Source organism: Venturia canescens, chromosome 10, assembly GCF_019457755.1.
Source record: "Venturia canescens isolate UGA chromosome 10, ASM1945775v1, whole genome shotgun sequence".
Lineage (NCBI taxonomy): Eukaryota > Metazoa > Arthropoda > Insecta > Hymenoptera > Ichneumonidae > Venturia > Venturia canescens.
Window position 1 is genome coordinate 4,187,632 of NC_057430.1, and position 18,410 is coordinate 4,206,041.

The following is an 18,410-nucleotide window of genomic DNA, read 5'->3' on the forward strand; positions in this document are numbered from 1 at the left end:
CGCCACCTGTCAACAACGACGAACGTGGTCGCCGCGATGTTTTGTCCGCGATCTAAAGATCGCGGAGTTTCGTTCGTTTCGACGGGCTCGGGCCGTCGCGCGTGTGTTTCGCTACAATACCTTATTCTTTTATTACGTTAACTGTTACTTTAATTATTTATCATTCTTTCATTACCTTGGCGCTCGCATTTTCTCACACTAGTACTTTACCTGCGTTTTATCTACAGTCCTCGCGACTGATTAGTTGTACCTACAGTCCTCGCGACTGATTAACTTTACCTACAGTCCTCGCGACTGATTAACTTTACCTACAGTCCTCGCGACTGATCAACTTTACCTACAGTCCTCGCGACTGATTAATTTTACCTACAGTCCTCGCGACTGATTAATTTTACCTACAGTCTTCGCGACTGATTAATCGTACCTCCAGCCCTCGCGGCTGATGAACTTTATCTGCGCATTACCTACGGTACTTGTTACCGGTTACCTTTTACCTACAGCCCTCGTGGCTGATTAATCGTACCTCCAGCCTTCGCGGCTGATGAACTTTACCTGCGCTTTACCTACGGCCCTTGCGGCTGGTTACGTGTTACCTGCGTTTACCTGAGACACTCAATTCGTGGGTGTCGAATAACGAATGTGAGGCGTGCGAATATGCGAAGCGACAGATCAGTTCTATTATTTTCATTATCCAGATTCTACCCATCACTTGTATTATATCGCTTGAACTTATGTCCGATCATTAAAATTTACCGAATCTCGTGTTTGATTATTTTGTTCTCGATTGTTCACGGTGTTCATAGTCCAGTCATTACGTCGGAAAAAACGGGTTAGAAATGCAAATGAACCGAGAAAGCTAAATTTTTGATATGTCGTGGGGGGGGGCCTAGAAAAGCTTAAGTTCAAATTGTCGACCAAGATTTCCTATGTGCATTTTGCGCCACCTTAAAAAAAGGGTTGAAATCAGTTTTTTTACAATAACTCGGTTTTCTGTTGAGATACGAGAATTTTGAATTCATAGTTTTTTGTTGCTTTTTTTGTGCTCTACAATTAAGGTCCTATACATTTTTCACCTATTGTTTATATTTTTTGAGATATCGATCGAAGAAGTCAGAAATTTAGGTAATGAAATTTTTTTTTTTGCTATTTTCTCTTTTCTCGCGATAGATATCGAAAAATTGTCTATTATAAAACTTGTAGAGCGTGTTCAGATCTACAATTTCGTTTTTCAAATTTTTACCTCCGACCAAAATTATGACCTCCAGCGCGCCGCAAAGTTGACCACAGCGCCGCCCGACGCTATAAAATGTGCGTCCCGCCACCGAGCGCGCCAATAGAGCGACCGTTGGAATTTGAGAGGTCAGGTATAACAGACCCTTTTTCTTTTTCGCGCCGAAACATCTGCTCTTTTTCATAGCATTTCGATCAGTTGTCTCGAGTCATTTGGAGCGAGCATACATGTTTTATAAATCTCGTGAACATGGGTGATTGTTTCATTTGCCAAAAACCTCTTATTACAGACATTTACGTTGCGAAAAAGAGAGCTGTTCAGACTCTCTTAGCGGCGAGTGTGAAAAGAGGATGTGTGGAGCATCAAAACTTGTTACAAAGTATCGATTCCGTGAATGTTCACAGTGCGTGCTACAAAAAATATGCGAATCAAAGACTAGCATCGTTTGCCTCTCGACGAAGTGAATCTGCATCGGAAGAACCAGAATCCGAAGAACAACCTCAGCTCATACCTACTTTTGATTTTAAAAATCTATGTTTATTTTGTGGTGAAGCATTTTGCGACGAATCAAAATTGCCAGTGCATTGACGAAAAAAAAATCATTCGGTGCACGAAACATCGATGAAAGAAACCGTTCTACGGTACTTGTCTGGACGTGATGATGGATTTGCTATTGCTATCATCGAACGAATTAATTGTGTCCCCGATCTCGTCGCAGCAGGAGCTCGGTACCATCGAGCATATATTTCACGTGTATACCATCCAGTACCTGAGGAGGGGATTAAAGGAGGACCCGCAGAGGACAAAATAGCCGAGGCAATGGAGGGAATTTACTCATTTCTGAAAGAAAATTCGGACGAATGTCAATTTTCAATGAATGAGTTGATGAACCAATTGAATGGAGATTTCGTTCCCGACATCAGAACGATTAAAAAACATTTACAAGTCAAGTATGGAGATGACATTCTTATAAACGAAAATCAAGGACGTGATTGTGTGGTTTGTTTTCGGAATACTGGCTTCAAAATACTTTCGAATAAATGGTATGAAGAAAAAAAAAAGGACTCTCGTGAAGAAAGGTTAAGAGTTATTCGTGAAGCTGCTGCAATAATTCGCGAGGACATTAGAGGTGTCGTTTACGATAAAAATAATTATCCCCCATCGGATGCGTTCGTGGAAGATGTCGAAGCTGCTGTTCCTGAATCTTTGCAAGTTTTTCTTGCCACGACCATCACAAAAGATAAACGCGGTGCATTGGAGCAGTGGAAAAAAAAATGTACAGCGATAGCTCACTCCATAATAACAGCTGTGCGTCCTCGTTCGTTTTTTTTTCCAGCGGTTCAAGAGTCTCTACAACTAGAAGAGTTGACCGAGGAAGAACTTCTTCAACCAGGACCATCGAAACGACGAAGAATATTAAAAAAAAACGGGGGCCCTTAATTATTATTTTTGGCTACACAAAAAAATAATTGTTCAATAAATTTCATGTTTTTGTTGCATAATTTGTCTGGTTTATTTGTTTATGTTTTATCCCAATAATTTCCCGAACAATCTCCCATCCGTTTCGACGTGTGCATACAACCGTGCGAGCGGCTGCATCGAAGCGGGGCACGGACTTACTGACTTTGCGGCGTGCTAGAGATCATAATTTTGGTCGGAGGAAAAAATTAAAAAAAAGAAATTGTAGGTCTGAACACGCTCTACAAGTTTTATAATAGACAATTTTTCGATATCTATCGCGAGAAAAGAGAAAATAGCAAAAAACAAATTTCATTACCTAAATTTCTGACTTCTTCGATCGATGTCTCAATAAATATAAACAATAGGTGAAAAATTCTCGTATCTCAACGGAAAACCGAGTTATTGTAAAAAAACTGATTTTAACCCTTTTTTTAAGGTGGCGCAAAATGCACATAGGAAATCTTGGTCGACAATTTGAACTTAAGCTTTTCTAAGCCCCCCCCCACGTCATATAAAAAATTTAGCCTTCTCGGTTCATTTGCATTTCCAAATGTATATAATGACTGGACTATCAATATTAATGTCTTTCTTGTAACTTTACGCGTCGTCAAGGAGTTGAATAAATTGTGAATATTTTGCCCAAATTTCTATCTTGTTTCGATTATGTTATTTTGCGTTCCTGATTGCTACTTTTCCCCAAGGACCACCCCCTCTACCTTCTGTACCTCAGTTTGAGCTGAGTAGCCGGACCGTCCTCGGTAACTCGTGTCTCTCGCGCACTCTGAGTATCGTGATCTGTTGGCGTTACCATCGTAGAGAGTGAATAAAATTAAAGTCGAGTAATCGACGGTACTTCGTACCTGGCGCCCAATTCACTCTCGTGGCCGGAGAGTCGTGCGAGCAGACGAGACGGGTGAGCCGAGAAGGGACCAATCGTACCCTCGCGGGGAAAATTGCGTTACAGGATATACATACTATACTTTATAATTAAATCTAATTTTCTATATTTTTCTGAACGGGGCTCTGCGGCAGGAATTCCTTTCGAATGTACAACATTCTATGGTCTATAGCTTATCACATTTAAATCTATGCTTTATTTCCTTCATAATAAATAAATCGTAACTCACAAAGGGGCGATGTGGAAATTATCGATACGGGGATGATCTCGCGTAGAAATATGGTCAAAGGTAAACTTATTTTCGAGTTTGAAGACATTCCAATAATATATATAAGTGGTTGTGCTACCGTACAACAATATAATTGAGAATAAAAATGTTTTTATAATGATATAAGGTATTACGACGAAAGGGGTGATTTACCCCCTTAAAAGCGAATTTTTCCGAAAAATCCCGAAACACGTATCGACTAATTTTTCGACCTCTACAAAATGCAGTTGGTACCGTTCGAATCGGAAGAATAGTTTTTATGGTACAGAATAAAATTTTCGAATTAGAGGTTGTTCACCCCTTAAAAACCCTTTCCCCTAAAAAGTCTTGGGCGCGTTTTCGATGATTTATCAATATAAATATTTTAGCGTTGGTTTCATTCGAATACATAAAGCGCTTATATGCAAAACTGAGAAACCACCCCGTGAGGTGCCCATCTTCGGGGGTTGTTTTCACCCCGTTAAACCGTTTATGGGTCGATAAGAAAAAATACGTGTCTCTTAGTTTTCGATGTACTACAACATATATAAATTAGATCAAAATCGGAGGGGTCGACCTCTCTATGTTTCCTTATAAGAAGCTTTTGAATCCAAAAAAATCACATGAAAGCTAATTATTTCTTACTCTATGGTGGCAGAGACATAAGAAAATCGATTCTTTTCAGACTTTCAGGAACTTCTGGTATTATTCACAATATTCGACGTCGATTGGATCGATGCAAATTATGTTTAAATATGAGTTAAAAGTATTTGTCCGGCCCATCACTGTTCATTCAAATAAAAATCAGGGCTTTTCTAGAACTGAGGGAGCACATATATTCATGAAGAGGGAATTTAGAAAGTTATCTTCAACTCATTTTCACTTAATTGCACTCATTTAATAAGAATGGAAACGAGTTGTCGTGTAATATACAAGGGATATTATTGTGCATCGATAAATGGAAAAAAATTGACACAATAAATATGTTCAAGCTTTCAAAATAATTCTCCAGTTTGTATTCAATGACGGCAATTTTTACTTCTCACTTCTTCTGGCGAACCAATTCCATTCGGTATAAGTACTAACCCATACTATTATTAAGAACATTGAACTAAAAATGGAACGTATTTCAATAAATTTTTAACTGGGTTCTGCCGTATAATTTTGTTATTTTATGATTGATTCTTATTAAAATGAATAGTGATGGGCCGGACAAGTACTTTTAACTCATATTTACACATAATTTGCATCGATCCAATCGACGTCGAATATTGTGAATAATACCAGAAGTTCCTGAAAGTCTGAAAAGGATCGATTTTCTTATGTCTCTGCCACCATAGAGTATGAAATAATTAGCTTTCATGTGATTTTTTTGGATTCAAAAGCTTCTTAGAACATTTCCATAATGTTGAAATTTGGAGTTACTCATAAATCACTTGTCCTCCGATTGATATCATAAATTTTAGTGCTCTACGTAACTCAAGTGGTAACTTTTTTCAATTTATTAGAAATACTTGGCCTCGAATTGATATCATTAATTTTATTGCTGTGAGTAACTTAGATGGAATTTTTTAGTTGTTAGAATAAGATAAGGGAAATGGCATCGTTTTTCAAGCGCGATATTTCGGGTTTTTATTTCTCATGTGTTATTTGAATTTTTTTCACTTTACACAATAATTACAGATTTGTATTTTTATAATGTAATGTTTTTTTCAAAATTTGTGATTTTTTTTCCAATTGTTCTGTTGAAATTATTTACAGTTGGCTTCATTTCTTTTTTTATGAAATTTTTCACACATTTTTCGTGATATGATTAGGAAGCACGAAAACATCAATGTACTTGTCCAAACCTGTTTTTCCCTAAAGGAATTTTGGCGGTTTTATATCATGACTTTTTTCTCTAAAGTTCCTCAATCTTTTTTCCTTGGCTATTGGATTTTGATTATAATTTTCCAATTACCAATAAATACTTGGCCTCAAAGCGATATCATAAATTTTAGTGCTGCATGTAACGTAGATGGAAACTGTTCCAATTCATTTTTTTAGTCATTATTTCTCTGTCAGAATGAAATTAGGAGGATGGGGCATCAGTTTTTAAAATGTTTACAAATAAGGTCTTCGGGTGCTATAGAATGGTCATATATTTGATATTTTTTCACCGTTTTAAATCATTTTCATTGCGAAGTTTGAGAACTTTGATTTACATTTTTTGAGGTTTAAAGCGAAAATGTACTCGTCCGAATTTTTTTTTATCGAGAAGGGATTTTTATAGTTTCATATCAAATTTTTTTTTTGCGGTATTTTTAATTGATATGGAATGATTTATGATAAGGTTTCTTAAAGTTTTTGAAAGTTTTGATGTGATGTTCAATAATAATTTCTCCAATGATTTTCGTTAAGTTTTGTGCATTTTATAACGATTTTGATATTTTCTGTATATTTAAAGTGAACCTCTTAATTTTTCAACAATTTCGAAGGTTTTCACCATTTTGTGAAATTAAAATGATTCTCCATAAGGTTTCGAATTTTTGTCCATCATCGTTGAATTTGTTCCCCTTATTGATAAACTTTGTTTTTAATTTTTTTGTTGAAATAATTGTTGATAGAAAAGAACATCAAGACTTTTCAGTAAAACAAATTTTTTGAATTGTTTTTTTTCCAAAATTTGACAGAAAGAGAGAGAGAGTGAGAGAGATAAAGAGAGAAAACACATATAATGCTCACCAAATCCAACAAAATTGACAGTTTTTAGATATATATATTGCATTCTGAATCTAGACATTTTTATTTCATTTAAAAATGTGCTTCCAATGGCTTTTCGAAGCGTTTTTCTCTATTCATATTACCATACTCAGAAATGCAAAGTGGATGCACATATGTTGATGTACAAAATTTTCAAAGTCTGCCTGTAGCCACCAAGGTTCAACCGGAGAAAGAAAAAGTATAAAACGTGTCAAGACCAAAATAATTGCATATTTTTCAATATATGCATTGCATTCTGAAACCATAAATTCCACTTATAAATGATCTAGAGTCGCGGTAGTGACTCAAAGACAAGTACATTTATGACGTCGCTGCCAGAGACTCTTTACAGGAGCCATCGCTTTTCTACTTGTTTCGAAAATTTCTTTCTTCAATAAAATAATAATTACAGAATTTCATAGGATATTTCAACTTGACGTATTTTTCATTTATTTTTTTCTATCGATTGCGACCTCTTGCAACTCTGTAGCTTAACGCATTCGAAAGATATTAATTATTATTTTTTTAATTTCATCAGAAAATTGTGCATTTTTTCGCACACATTTTTGATGTTTATTTGTTTCAAGAACTAGGGATATCTGGTTCCAAACATATTTTGTATACCTATATATTTCCGTGTCTGACATTTCTATTATGTGCATGAAATAATGAGGTTGGAACGCCGTCAGTGTCCAAGTTGACCTAACATCGTGACCATGGATGACACCTATATATATTGTGATCGTGATCGTGATGTGAAAGCTCACTGATTTTAGTGCGCAGTTACTGTGTTAGTGGTATTTTAATTCAATAATCATTTAATAATCATACATTTTTTATATACTAAAGATATCATGAGCATGATATTGTGTTAGTGGTGTTTTGAACTCAAATTCGAATTCTATTTTTTTGAGAAGTGCTGGTGAGAATGCGGATGTGAAATTGTACTTAGGTCGACGGCTCCATGGTTTTCGATGTCTAGGACGACGGATCCATGGTTTTCGATGTCTAGGTCGACGGCTTCATGGTTTTCGATGTCTAGGTATATTTTTCCATAGTTTTCGATGTCCAAGCATATTGCTCCATGGTTTTCGATGTCTAGGTATACTTCTCCATGGTTTTCGAAGTCCAGGCATATTGTTCCATAGTTTTCGATGTCTAGGTATATTTCTCCATGGTTTTCGATATCTAGGCATATTTCTCCATGGTTTCCGATGTCTAGGTCAACGGGTCCATGGTTCCCGATGTCTAGGTCGACGGGTCCATGGTTTCCGATGTCTATGTCGACGGCTTCATGGTTTTCGATGTCTAGGTATATTTCTCCATGGTTTTTGATGTCTCGGTATATTTCTCCATGGTTCTCCATGTCTAGGTCGACGGGTTCATTGTTTCCGATGTCTAGGTAGACGGCTTCATGGTTTTCGATGTCTAGGTATATTTCTCCATGGTCTTCGATATCTAGGCATATTTCTCCATGGTTTCCGATGTCTAGGTCGACGGGTCCATGGTTTCCGATGTCTATGTCGACGGCTTCATGGTTTTCGATGTCTAGGTATATTTCTCCATGGTTTTTGATGTCTCGGTATATTTCTCCATGGTTCTCCATGTCTAGGTTGACGGGTTCATGATTTCCGATGTCTAGGTAGACGGCTTCATGGTTTTCGATGTCTAGGTATATTTCTCCATGGTCTTCGATATCTAGGTATATTTCTCCATGGTTTCCGATGTCTAGGTCGACGGGTCCATAGTTTCCGATGTCTATGTCGACGGCTTCATGGTTTTCGATGTCTAGGTATATTTCTCCATGGTTTTCGATATCAAGGCATATTTCTCCATGGTTTCCGATGTCTAGGTCGACGGGTCCATGGTTTCCGATGTCTATGTCGACGACTTCATGGTTTTCGATGTCTAGGTATATTTCTCCATGGTTTTTGATGTCTCGGTATATTTCTCCATGGTTTTCCATGTCTAGGTCGACGGGTCCATGGTTTCCGATGTCTAGGTAGACGGCTTCATGGTTTTCGATGTCTAGGTATATTTCTCCATGGTTTTTGATGTCTCGGTATATTTCTCCATGGTTTTCGATGTCTAGGTATATTTCTCCATGGTTTTCGATGTCTAAGTATATTTCTCCATGGTTTTTGATGTCTAGGTATATTTCTCCATGGTTTTCGATGTCTAGGTATATTTCTCCATGGTTTTCAATGTCTAGGTCGACGAGTCCATGGTTTCCGATGTCTAGGTCGACGGATTCATGGTTTTCCAGGTCTAGGTCCGTGGCTCCATTGTTTTCGATGTCAAAGCAGATATCAGCCCCAATAATTTTTTTGCCACGAATTTTGATAGTTATTATTCATTCAAATATTAGTTCAGTTATATTATCAAAAAGTGATGGGCCGGACAAGTACTTTTAACACGTATTTAAAAATAACTTGTACCGATCCAATCGACGTCGAATATGTAGTGAATCATACCAGGGGATCCTGAAAGTCGGAGAAGAATCGATTTTCTTATAAATCTCTACTATCATAAAGTGAAAAATGACTTCACCTTTGATATGATATTTTGAATTAGCCATTTTCTCAAAAAGTCATGGGCAGGAAGATTTCGGTTTCCTTATAAGTTTCTACTGTCGAATAGTAACTCAGTCAGGACTCCTTGGGCTGGAAGAGTATTCTCAACTCGAAATTAACCACAGTTTTATATGTGCTGGTTATAAAAAAAATGGGTGGCATTGTTCTTCTATATAATTGCTTAAAAGCAAGATTTTGTAACTTTTATGGTTGTCGATCTTTTAGTAATAGGCAGACGAGTATTCTCAAAGCCCATTAGAACATGATTTCACAACGGCTAAAATTCAATAATTTAGTTGACTATTCAGTAAGTTAAAATCTTCGTAATTTTTTGTTATTATAACTTTTTGTGTTTGCGATTTTTTTGTGTTTTTGTTTTTCTTTTGTTTATCATTTGATTATTTGTATTTTTTAATCTTCTTTAAATATACTACATTTGTATTTTTTCGGTTCTCAATGCAATGTACTTTTCACTTTTGCACTTATTTGACAACATTCAGTTCCTTTGAGCGGAACGTCTTGAGATTACGTATTTCCATATCACAGGTTCGAGGTTATTCATTAATGCATTTGAGATGGTCATTTGATACGTCATTTTTGTGAATTATTTTGTAATAATTATTTGGAAGGAAGCGTGTTTTTACGAGGTTCGATATTCTTTTGAATGATAACGAAGAAGGTTTTTCATAAAGTGTATGATGAGTTTGGTTTTTGGATAGTTTTTTTAGAAGCAGACTTTTACTCGGACAATTTTCAATTTCCTTTTTCAATTTCAAGAAACAATGTATGATTTTATTTTTTGAGGGTTCAATCATGTTTTCTTGAGCTGCTATGACGAGCTTGTAGTTTTTTATAGGTGTTGAATTTTTTTTTGATCATAGTTTTTCATACGTTGTAATGAATTAATATTTGACGAGGGCTGTCCAGGGGACATAAATGTACTTGTCTTCAGTTTTTTCGCATTTACGTGCCCTCTGAGCCATCATAATCTCGTTAGTTTGACTGGACGCACGAACTGCAAATTTCGAAGCATTATCGGCATATTTACTCAACAGCTTTATCAATTGCTCGTATAACTGACTATTTTTGAACTGAACTCGGTGTTTGCCATTTTTTTTAAAGCTGCGTTCACACCACTCTCCACAGTTTTCGTGAGAACCAAAAAAAAGATCAGGCAACTTGCGCAACGCAGTTGCTAGATCGGAGGTCTTGCCTTCGTTTTGCGCACAACAATACGCAAAACAAGTTTTGAAATGCTTGATGACATTCTTTCCTCCGAGTTCGGAGAAACGAGAACGCAATGAGTAGAGTTCGTTAGAGAAATTTTTTGTCAAGTGATTGGAATCGGCCAACTTGAATATATGCTCTGATGTTTCTCGCCGTATTGCTGATATCGTCGAACTATCTTCATCCCCGATAACAACGCGAACATTAAGCCCTACCTCCTTAAGAATTCTGCTATGATTCACTAATTGTGCTCCTACAGACGCTTCCATGGCCTTAGCGCTCCCATCGTAATTTTTTTACAATCATGATCTTCCTTAGGATATCCTAGATCACATTTTTTGCATTTTCAATTGCGTGTCGTGAAATATAAAATTTTATTGCTGAGTAGCCCGATTATCGCACCGTATCCGTTCAAACTATCATAGCTGCATCCATTGCCACGCTTACTCCAGCTCATATCATAAGATACGATTATATTTATAACACGACTCAAAGCATTATCAAAATCTGGTCTATTATCGTCGTTGATCCTAGGGCGCATAAACTCTGCGAGCGGGTAAATTTCATCGGATATCTCCTGTGGTCTGGAAAAATTAAGCATAAAGGAAAATAATCACGCTGTGGTATGAGGAATAGCTGCGGACCACTTTTCATCACGAACCACTTTTCAATTAATATTTTTTTATTTAGTAAACATTAAAAATAGTTTACATTTGTATTTATCTTGTCAACCTAGACTTTTTATTGGAAAGTGAGGAGTTCGAGGTGTGGTGTAATCGCCATAAATTAATTTCTTTATTTATACAGCAAACGTGATATATAACGTATGCTATATAGATAAAAAAAACCAGACAAATCTCAGTTTCAATTGACAAAAATAATATATTCATTCCATGAAATCAGCATTGTTGATTGATGAGCATAACAAAAATTACCCAATCTCGAGTGTAGATACGCTGCCGATCTTGATTAGCTTTTTAATACTTGGCGTCAAGACTCTGCCGCGTCTTTAGATTTATGTATGGTTATATGGAAATTTTATATAAAAACAGTATTTCATTCTAATCCTGTAATACCATCGTTTGTTATGCAACAATTCGATCAATATCTTTTTCATGAATTGAACCTTATTTATGCCAAACGAAAGAATGGAATATTTTGCCACAATGACAGAGAGCTTACAATTTATCGCGCAGCTTATCTATATGCTCTATGACTAAACGTCGTTCTTCCGCTGCTGCTCTTTGGCAACTATCCTTTGCAGCTTCTTCAATAAATGGACCCATTTCACGTTCGTATCGTTTGTATGCCTCCTCACTCATGACCGGCATGTCGATGCACATTGCGATTTTTCTCAATGCACTGCAACCTGCTCCTGAATGAACAGCACCTACAAATTTACAGTTTGAGGTTAGAATTTGAGGTTAGATTTCCATATCAGTCAAAAAATTGAAAACTCTTACTTTATATTTACGAAATTGGTTGAAAATTAAAAAAAAAAAGATATCTTTAGAGGCAGATGATAATTATGTGAAATAATAACATACCGAGTACTGCTGCAGTGTTTGCATCATAATAACGATGACCGTCATTGGAGTGACATTTGCTAGAGTGGCTTTTTGTCTCCGCAGAGCAAGTATCACACTTTAGGGTCCAAATGTAATGAAAGCCCATCGTTTTTTCTGCGATGATATGCTTGAATGCCAATTCTTTATTACAATGACTGCATATCATATTTTTGTCGACTTCATTCGGATCAATCAATCGCATGCCACGGAGAATAGTACTCGGCTCTTCGACAATTTTCGTATCCGGTTTTTTTTTATTCCGCTCAATCAATTCTTTTCTGCCAGCAACCACAGTCTTCTTTTTCCATTTTCCTTTATAACGGACTAAATTTTCTGTATTTACTTTCAACATCACTGCACTTTTGTTTTCTGAGAAAATCACACGACACACATCGAACTCTGGTATACACAGGATAATGGCGTCGGTAGGTAGACTCGTAGCAGCTGACGCTGCGATGTTGCCACGATCAGTCTACGCACGATGCGCATTCGTGTGCGCCTATCGGTGCAGGGATGGACGTGTATGAGTGAACTGTACTAGATCAAAAGTAGACCCTAAATTGCTCAGAACGCGTATGATAAATGTACATTTTCCTGAGAAAATATAATAACTAGGCATTTGAAATAATCATGTATGAATCAATACATAAGGTTGAATCGATTGGAATTGAATTTATTCGAGAATTGTAGCAGTTTAAAAATAGTGCGAGTTGCTGACTTTTGGAACTTTTCGATCCGTAGTTATACCTTAAAAAAGTGCTGCTCTACGAGTAAATTTCGTGCGGCGTACTGCAGGATAGCGTTGCTGTGCCACAGTGCAAAATACTGAAATTTTCTTGATGATTTTTATCAATTTCAGTACTCGAAGGCTTTTGGTTTTACTCATTAGAAATTGAAATTCAAAATTCGGAAATTCCGGTTTATCGATATTATATGGTGGACAAAATACATCAAGTTTTTTTCTATGATTATGAAACTGGGTACTTAAAAGTTTTTCGGGTAACTAACTATGAATCTGAATCTGAAATTACAAATTTAAATCACAACAGAATTACAAGACCGTACATTCAATATTTTTAACATTATAATAAGTATGAAAAGAAGATTCTATGGCTGTGGACAAATTTCCTAAAACATTTATCCGTAAAATATATCTTGAGCTCACGTCAGTCGTGAAAGGTTGAATCGAAAAATTTAATTTACATAACTTACTAAAAAGAAAATTCAATTTCATATAAAGTTTTAATTTATGATATCTTTGAAAAATCAGTCGCGAAGTAGATTCAAACAGATATTTTCATATAAAATTCGCTTTGATTAGTAATAGTTCGAAACGGAATAGACGTGAACGTTTTTTCTCATACGACTTTTTTTGCAGCCAATTCAATTTCCTACAAAAACTCACTCACACCACCCCACAATATGAAATCGGACTGAGAAATACCGATATCATTGAAAGGAAACAAATTTTCAATGTTATTTAAATGGGAAAACTATAAAGCCGATGATGAACCTCTAAATATTTTTTAACAGCGTTCTCCTTTCGCGACAATTTTTTTTATGTATAAACTGAAGATTTTTGCGTGAGCACCTGAAAAAAAATGTTGCCCTGATATGACACACCTTAATATATCTATACCCGCTCTGCGCATATTCTCTGTTTTTCTCGCTCGGCGATGCGCAAGGAGAGGGGGTAGCCGCGTTCAGCGTAGTGCGAGCCGAGAAATGTATACCAGTCCTGCAAAGGACGTAAATCCACGTGTAAACATGTCATCTTCCGGCCCTCTGTCTCTGAGAAATGGAATATTATCGTGAAGCGTTCGGTTTCAATTAAAAAAAATGACATATCTCGAGAATGGCTGAACGGATTTACTTACAACAAAAACCATTATAAAGGGGAAAGTCGTTGCCAATTTTCATATTTTTTAATGGAACGGTTTGTCCGGGAGAGCCGTTTGAAAACTGTGTGACGTCATAAAACCGACATATTCGCGTATATAAGAGTACGGCAGGGGACTCGTTCTGGCTTTTCTTTTGCGTTACAGTTTTTTCTTTTAATACTTGGCGTCGAGTCGCTACCGCGTCTCTTGATATATTGTAATGGGACAGCCTTACCGCCTAGCATGATTTCTGGTTTGACACAAGTCTGTCAAAGGGCTACGGACGGAGCGCTCTCGCGTCAGGGGAGCACAGCCCGTACGACAATAAGGCCCCAACCTTTCCTTCATTCTCCTCCTTATTCTTACCAAAATTGTATCAAACAAAGAAATAATGGAGCATATTATTCCTCGATATCGAAAAGATTGCTTTTCGCAGTACGATTTAGCGAGGCCATGCCCGATCGCGTAGCGAGAAAGACGTAGAGCACTGGATGCTCCTATACCGGCAAGATGGGGAAATCAGAAGGCTTTACCCGCCCCTGACAAAATCCGTCGGTCAGTGCACAAACCTGCACACTGAAACCTCTCCTACGTGAGAAATAAGGATCTAAAAAATCCCAAGCTCCGATATTTGGAAAATTGACCACCTCCCGAATATCGGAACGTTTCAATATATAAACGTTCATGGAGTCTGAACGTGGTTTCGATTCGGTCTAGCAGGACCGAACTCTTTTCTGAAGTGAGCCGAGATCAATGAGCCAATCAGAATGCTGGAAGGCAACAAAACGCCTTTGCTTGGGTCGCTGCTCACGCGTATAAAGACACGTCAAGTTCGTGAATATGTTAGTAACTTTTGCATAATCTTAAGCTCGTGCAAAGTTTTTTCTCAGCAATTACGATACCAATCATGCTGATTTTGGGCTCATTCGACAAAGAATTTCTTAATTAGTCTCCAGTTCGATTTTCAAAACCTGAAATGACTCATGAACTCCGTAAATGTATGAAATGGTATTTCAATTTTACCCCCACCACCGCGAATCGTTTTCTTCAGAGAAAGTATAGTCTCGGCGAGCTCGGGCCAGCAGACGATAGGGCTGTGAATGTACTTGTCCCGAGACTCTACCAAGTCTCTTGATGTATGAAATATGTTATAACGCAGTCCTGTCTATAGTTTAAGAACATCAATTTACATATGTATAATAACATCGTCACACGCTTATTCATTTTTTAGATGTATCAGAAAAATGGATCATCACTGTCCGTGGGTAAACAACTGTGTTGGCGAAAATAATCAAAAATATTTCGTTCTTTTTACCGTAAGTAATTGTTGATAATTAGTATGTTACTCTGCTGGATTTTTTGACACTCTGTGTATTGATAACCTTGGTTGTTACAGTTCTACATTGCTGGAATATCTTTACAATCACTGTTCCTGTGCATTCAACAGTTCACTACGTGTGTCAGACAAGAGTGGCGTGAATGTTCAACTTTTTCTCCACCAGCGACAGTCGTTCTTTTACTTTTCCTAACATTTGAGGCTCTTCTGTTCGCAATATTCACCGTTGTCATGCTGGGTACACAATTGCAAGCTATTTGGAATGACGAAACGGTTTGTATGCTTAGCTTTTTCCGAGGTTTGTTACTCACACTGACTGAGCTCTTAAAACACTAATGTCTTAACCCATTAACTCCGAGGTGATCAGAATTTTTACTAACTTTTCAACGTGTTTATTTATTATGTTATCGGACCAAAAAAATAATGCAATATCTCTATTCCTACGCGGAATTCGATGCTCTTTTAAAATCTGAGCTCAAAATTTTGATTAGACACCGAGAAAAAAAAATATGGCCGATTTAAACGTGAAAAACGTGAAAATTTTCGAAAAAAATTTTTTTCGCATTTTTTTTCACAATGATACCGCAAAGCTATCAACTTTTTACAATGATCAGAGATGATCATGGCACTCGAACATTGAGAGGAATTTTTTTCAGAAAAATTTATGGATGCGTTTTTTCAAAATGGCGGCGAGAACGAAAAAATTTTATAAAAATCTTAATCTATCGGTTTCTTCAAAACTATAAACGTGAAAAAAAAAATTTCTAAGAACAAAAATGGCTTAAAATTACTCGAAAAATACTCTTAAATTTTTTCAGAATTTTTGAAAACAATTTTTAATTTTCGTAAATTTCAAAAAATCCAATTTTTCAAAAATACTTGAAAAATTTCTGGAAAAATTTGAGAGTGCTCCTTGACTAATTTTAAGACTTATTTGTTGTTAAAAATTCTTTCGTAAAGTCTATAGGTTTAGAGGAAAAAAATTTTCTTGAATGGTACATAATATTTTGTTTCTATCTACCACTACAAAATTCACGAACAAACTCGTATATCTTTTCACTTGTGCATGGACACATATGTTGTATACAATTTTTACATGAATTATATGTAAAGCATATAAAAGAAATATTAGTTTTCACTTTTTCAATACATTTGTTATTTCACGAAAACGTTCAAAATCTTCTACTTCATTGCATGCAGAGTATGAATCAGATTATTCGGATAGTGATTCCGATGAAAACATTTTGATTCCGAATGCAGACAATTCAGGCTCCGATGATTCTGATTTCGATTGTAATTCGATATCTGATTCAGATTCTGAACATGAATTCACAATACCAAATATTTCTTATAAAAAAGCTTGTGCTACTTATTCTGCAAACTTAGATAAACTTGAAAAAAATCACGAATTCATTTGGATCGATGGCGAGAAATCATATCCAAATACTTGTGAAGAAACAATATTATTATCTGAAGCTACAAAAAAGAATATACAGGCGTGCGAGCCTTTCCAATTGTTTGAAACCATTTTTTCCGCCGAAATGAAACAATATATGATTGATGCGTCTAAAGAGAATAATTATGATCTGAAATTACAAGATCTTAACACTTTTACAGGTATAGTTATTTTCAGTTCATTCAATAAAAGAAAGTCTCAGAGAGATTATTGGTCATCTGATCCATTCTTATCTAGTGAAATTGTTTCTTCTGCAATGACTCGCGATAAGTTTGAAGAAATCAAGTCTAAAATAAAATATTCTAAAGCTGAAGACAAGGATCCAAACGATAGAGGTTGGCGGGTTCGTTCGATGTTGAAACTTTTCCAAAACAACCTCCTAAAGTTCGGAATATGGAAAACTTTTATATCTTTTGATGAAATGATGGTCAAGTCTTATGCAAAAACTGTTTTGAAACAATTTATTCGAGGGAAACCAATAAGGTTTGGTTTGAAATTTTGGGATTTATGCACTTCAGACGGCTAATATTAAATTTAGATCTATATTGCGGTAAAGGTTCCCAAACCGGAAACAAATTAGTAAAATGTGCTTTAGGTACTCGTGTAGTATTGCATTTATTAGAACCTTTTTTTCGGCTAATAAATTATAATAAAATCCCTGCATTTCATTTGTACGAGTTTGTTCGTGAATTTTGTAGTGGTAGATAGAAACAAAATTTTATGTACCATTCAAGAAAATTTTTTTTCTCTAAACCTATAGACTTGACGAAAGAATTTTTAACAACAAAAAAGTCTTAAAATTAGTCAAGGAACACTCTCCAATTTTTCCAAAAATTTTTCAGGTATTTTTGAAAAATTGGATTTTTTGAAATTTACGAAAATTAAAAATTGTTTTCAAAAATTCTGAAAAAAATTAAAAGTATTCTTCGACTAATTTTAAGCCATTTTTATAGAAATTTTTTTCTCAAGTTTATAGTTTTGAAGAAACCGATTGATTAAGATTTTTATAAAATTTTTTCATTCTCGCCGCCATTTTGAAAAAACGCGTCCACGAATTTTTCTGAAAAAAATTCCTCTTAATGTTCGAGTGCCATGATCACCTCTGATCATTGTAAAAAGTTGATAGCTTTGCGGTATCATTGTGAAAAAAAAATGCGAAAAAAATTTTTATCGAAAATTTTCACGTTTAAATCGGCCATGTTTTTTTTCTCGGTGTCTAAAAGTTAGTAAAAATTCTGATCACTTCGGCGTTAATGGGTTAAGACGAAAGTATCATTCATCACTTTCATGATAAGACGAATGTATCATTTATCACTTTCATTACTAATGTAACAGGGTATCGAACAACTGAAAAAGGAAGAAGCCAGATGGGTGCGAAATAGCAGATGGAAATCCATACAAGCTGTATTTGGACGCTTCTCCATCGCGTGGTTCTCGCCTTTCACGTCTCCACATTACGCTAAAACTAAAATAGATACATATTTATATTCGGTTTGATCTAGAAAAAAAATGAATGACTTTCATTGGGGTGTATATTTCTCTTACATACTGTGTACACGAATTAAAATAAAAATGGGTGAAAACTGGTATACAAGCTACTTATAAATTGTGTACACATTTATCGTCCATAACAGGCGTAGCAATGAATTTGAGAGTTCGGCTCACAGTCACTCATTCTACAACGTTTCTTGTAACTCCCACAACTCCATTTTTCGTGTCATACATTATACAAAGTTCCAGTTTAATCATGGCACATGGAAACATTTCAGATCACAAATATCGAACTTTGCT

General features: G+C 36.0%; 1 protein-coding gene across 2 annotated transcripts in view; it reads left to right on the forward strand.

Moving 5' to 3' along the window:
• Positions 1–18,208, forward strand: part of LOC122417278 (palmitoyltransferase ZDHHC3) — a 138,094-nt gene extending 119,886 nt beyond the window's left edge. For both annotated transcript variants that reach the window (XM_043430664.1, XM_043430665.1), the window contains exons 5-7: positions 15,059–15,143; positions 15,224–15,436; positions 17,955–18,208. In XM_043430664.1, the coding sequence (XP_043286599.1) occupies positions 15,059–15,143; positions 15,224–15,436; positions 17,955–18,116 (460 nt within the window). In that variant the 3' untranslated portion in view covers positions 18,117–18,208. The remainder of the gene's footprint in view (positions 1–15,058; positions 15,144–15,223; positions 15,437–17,954) is intronic.
• The last annotated feature ends 202 nt before the right edge of the window (positions 18,209–18,410 follow it).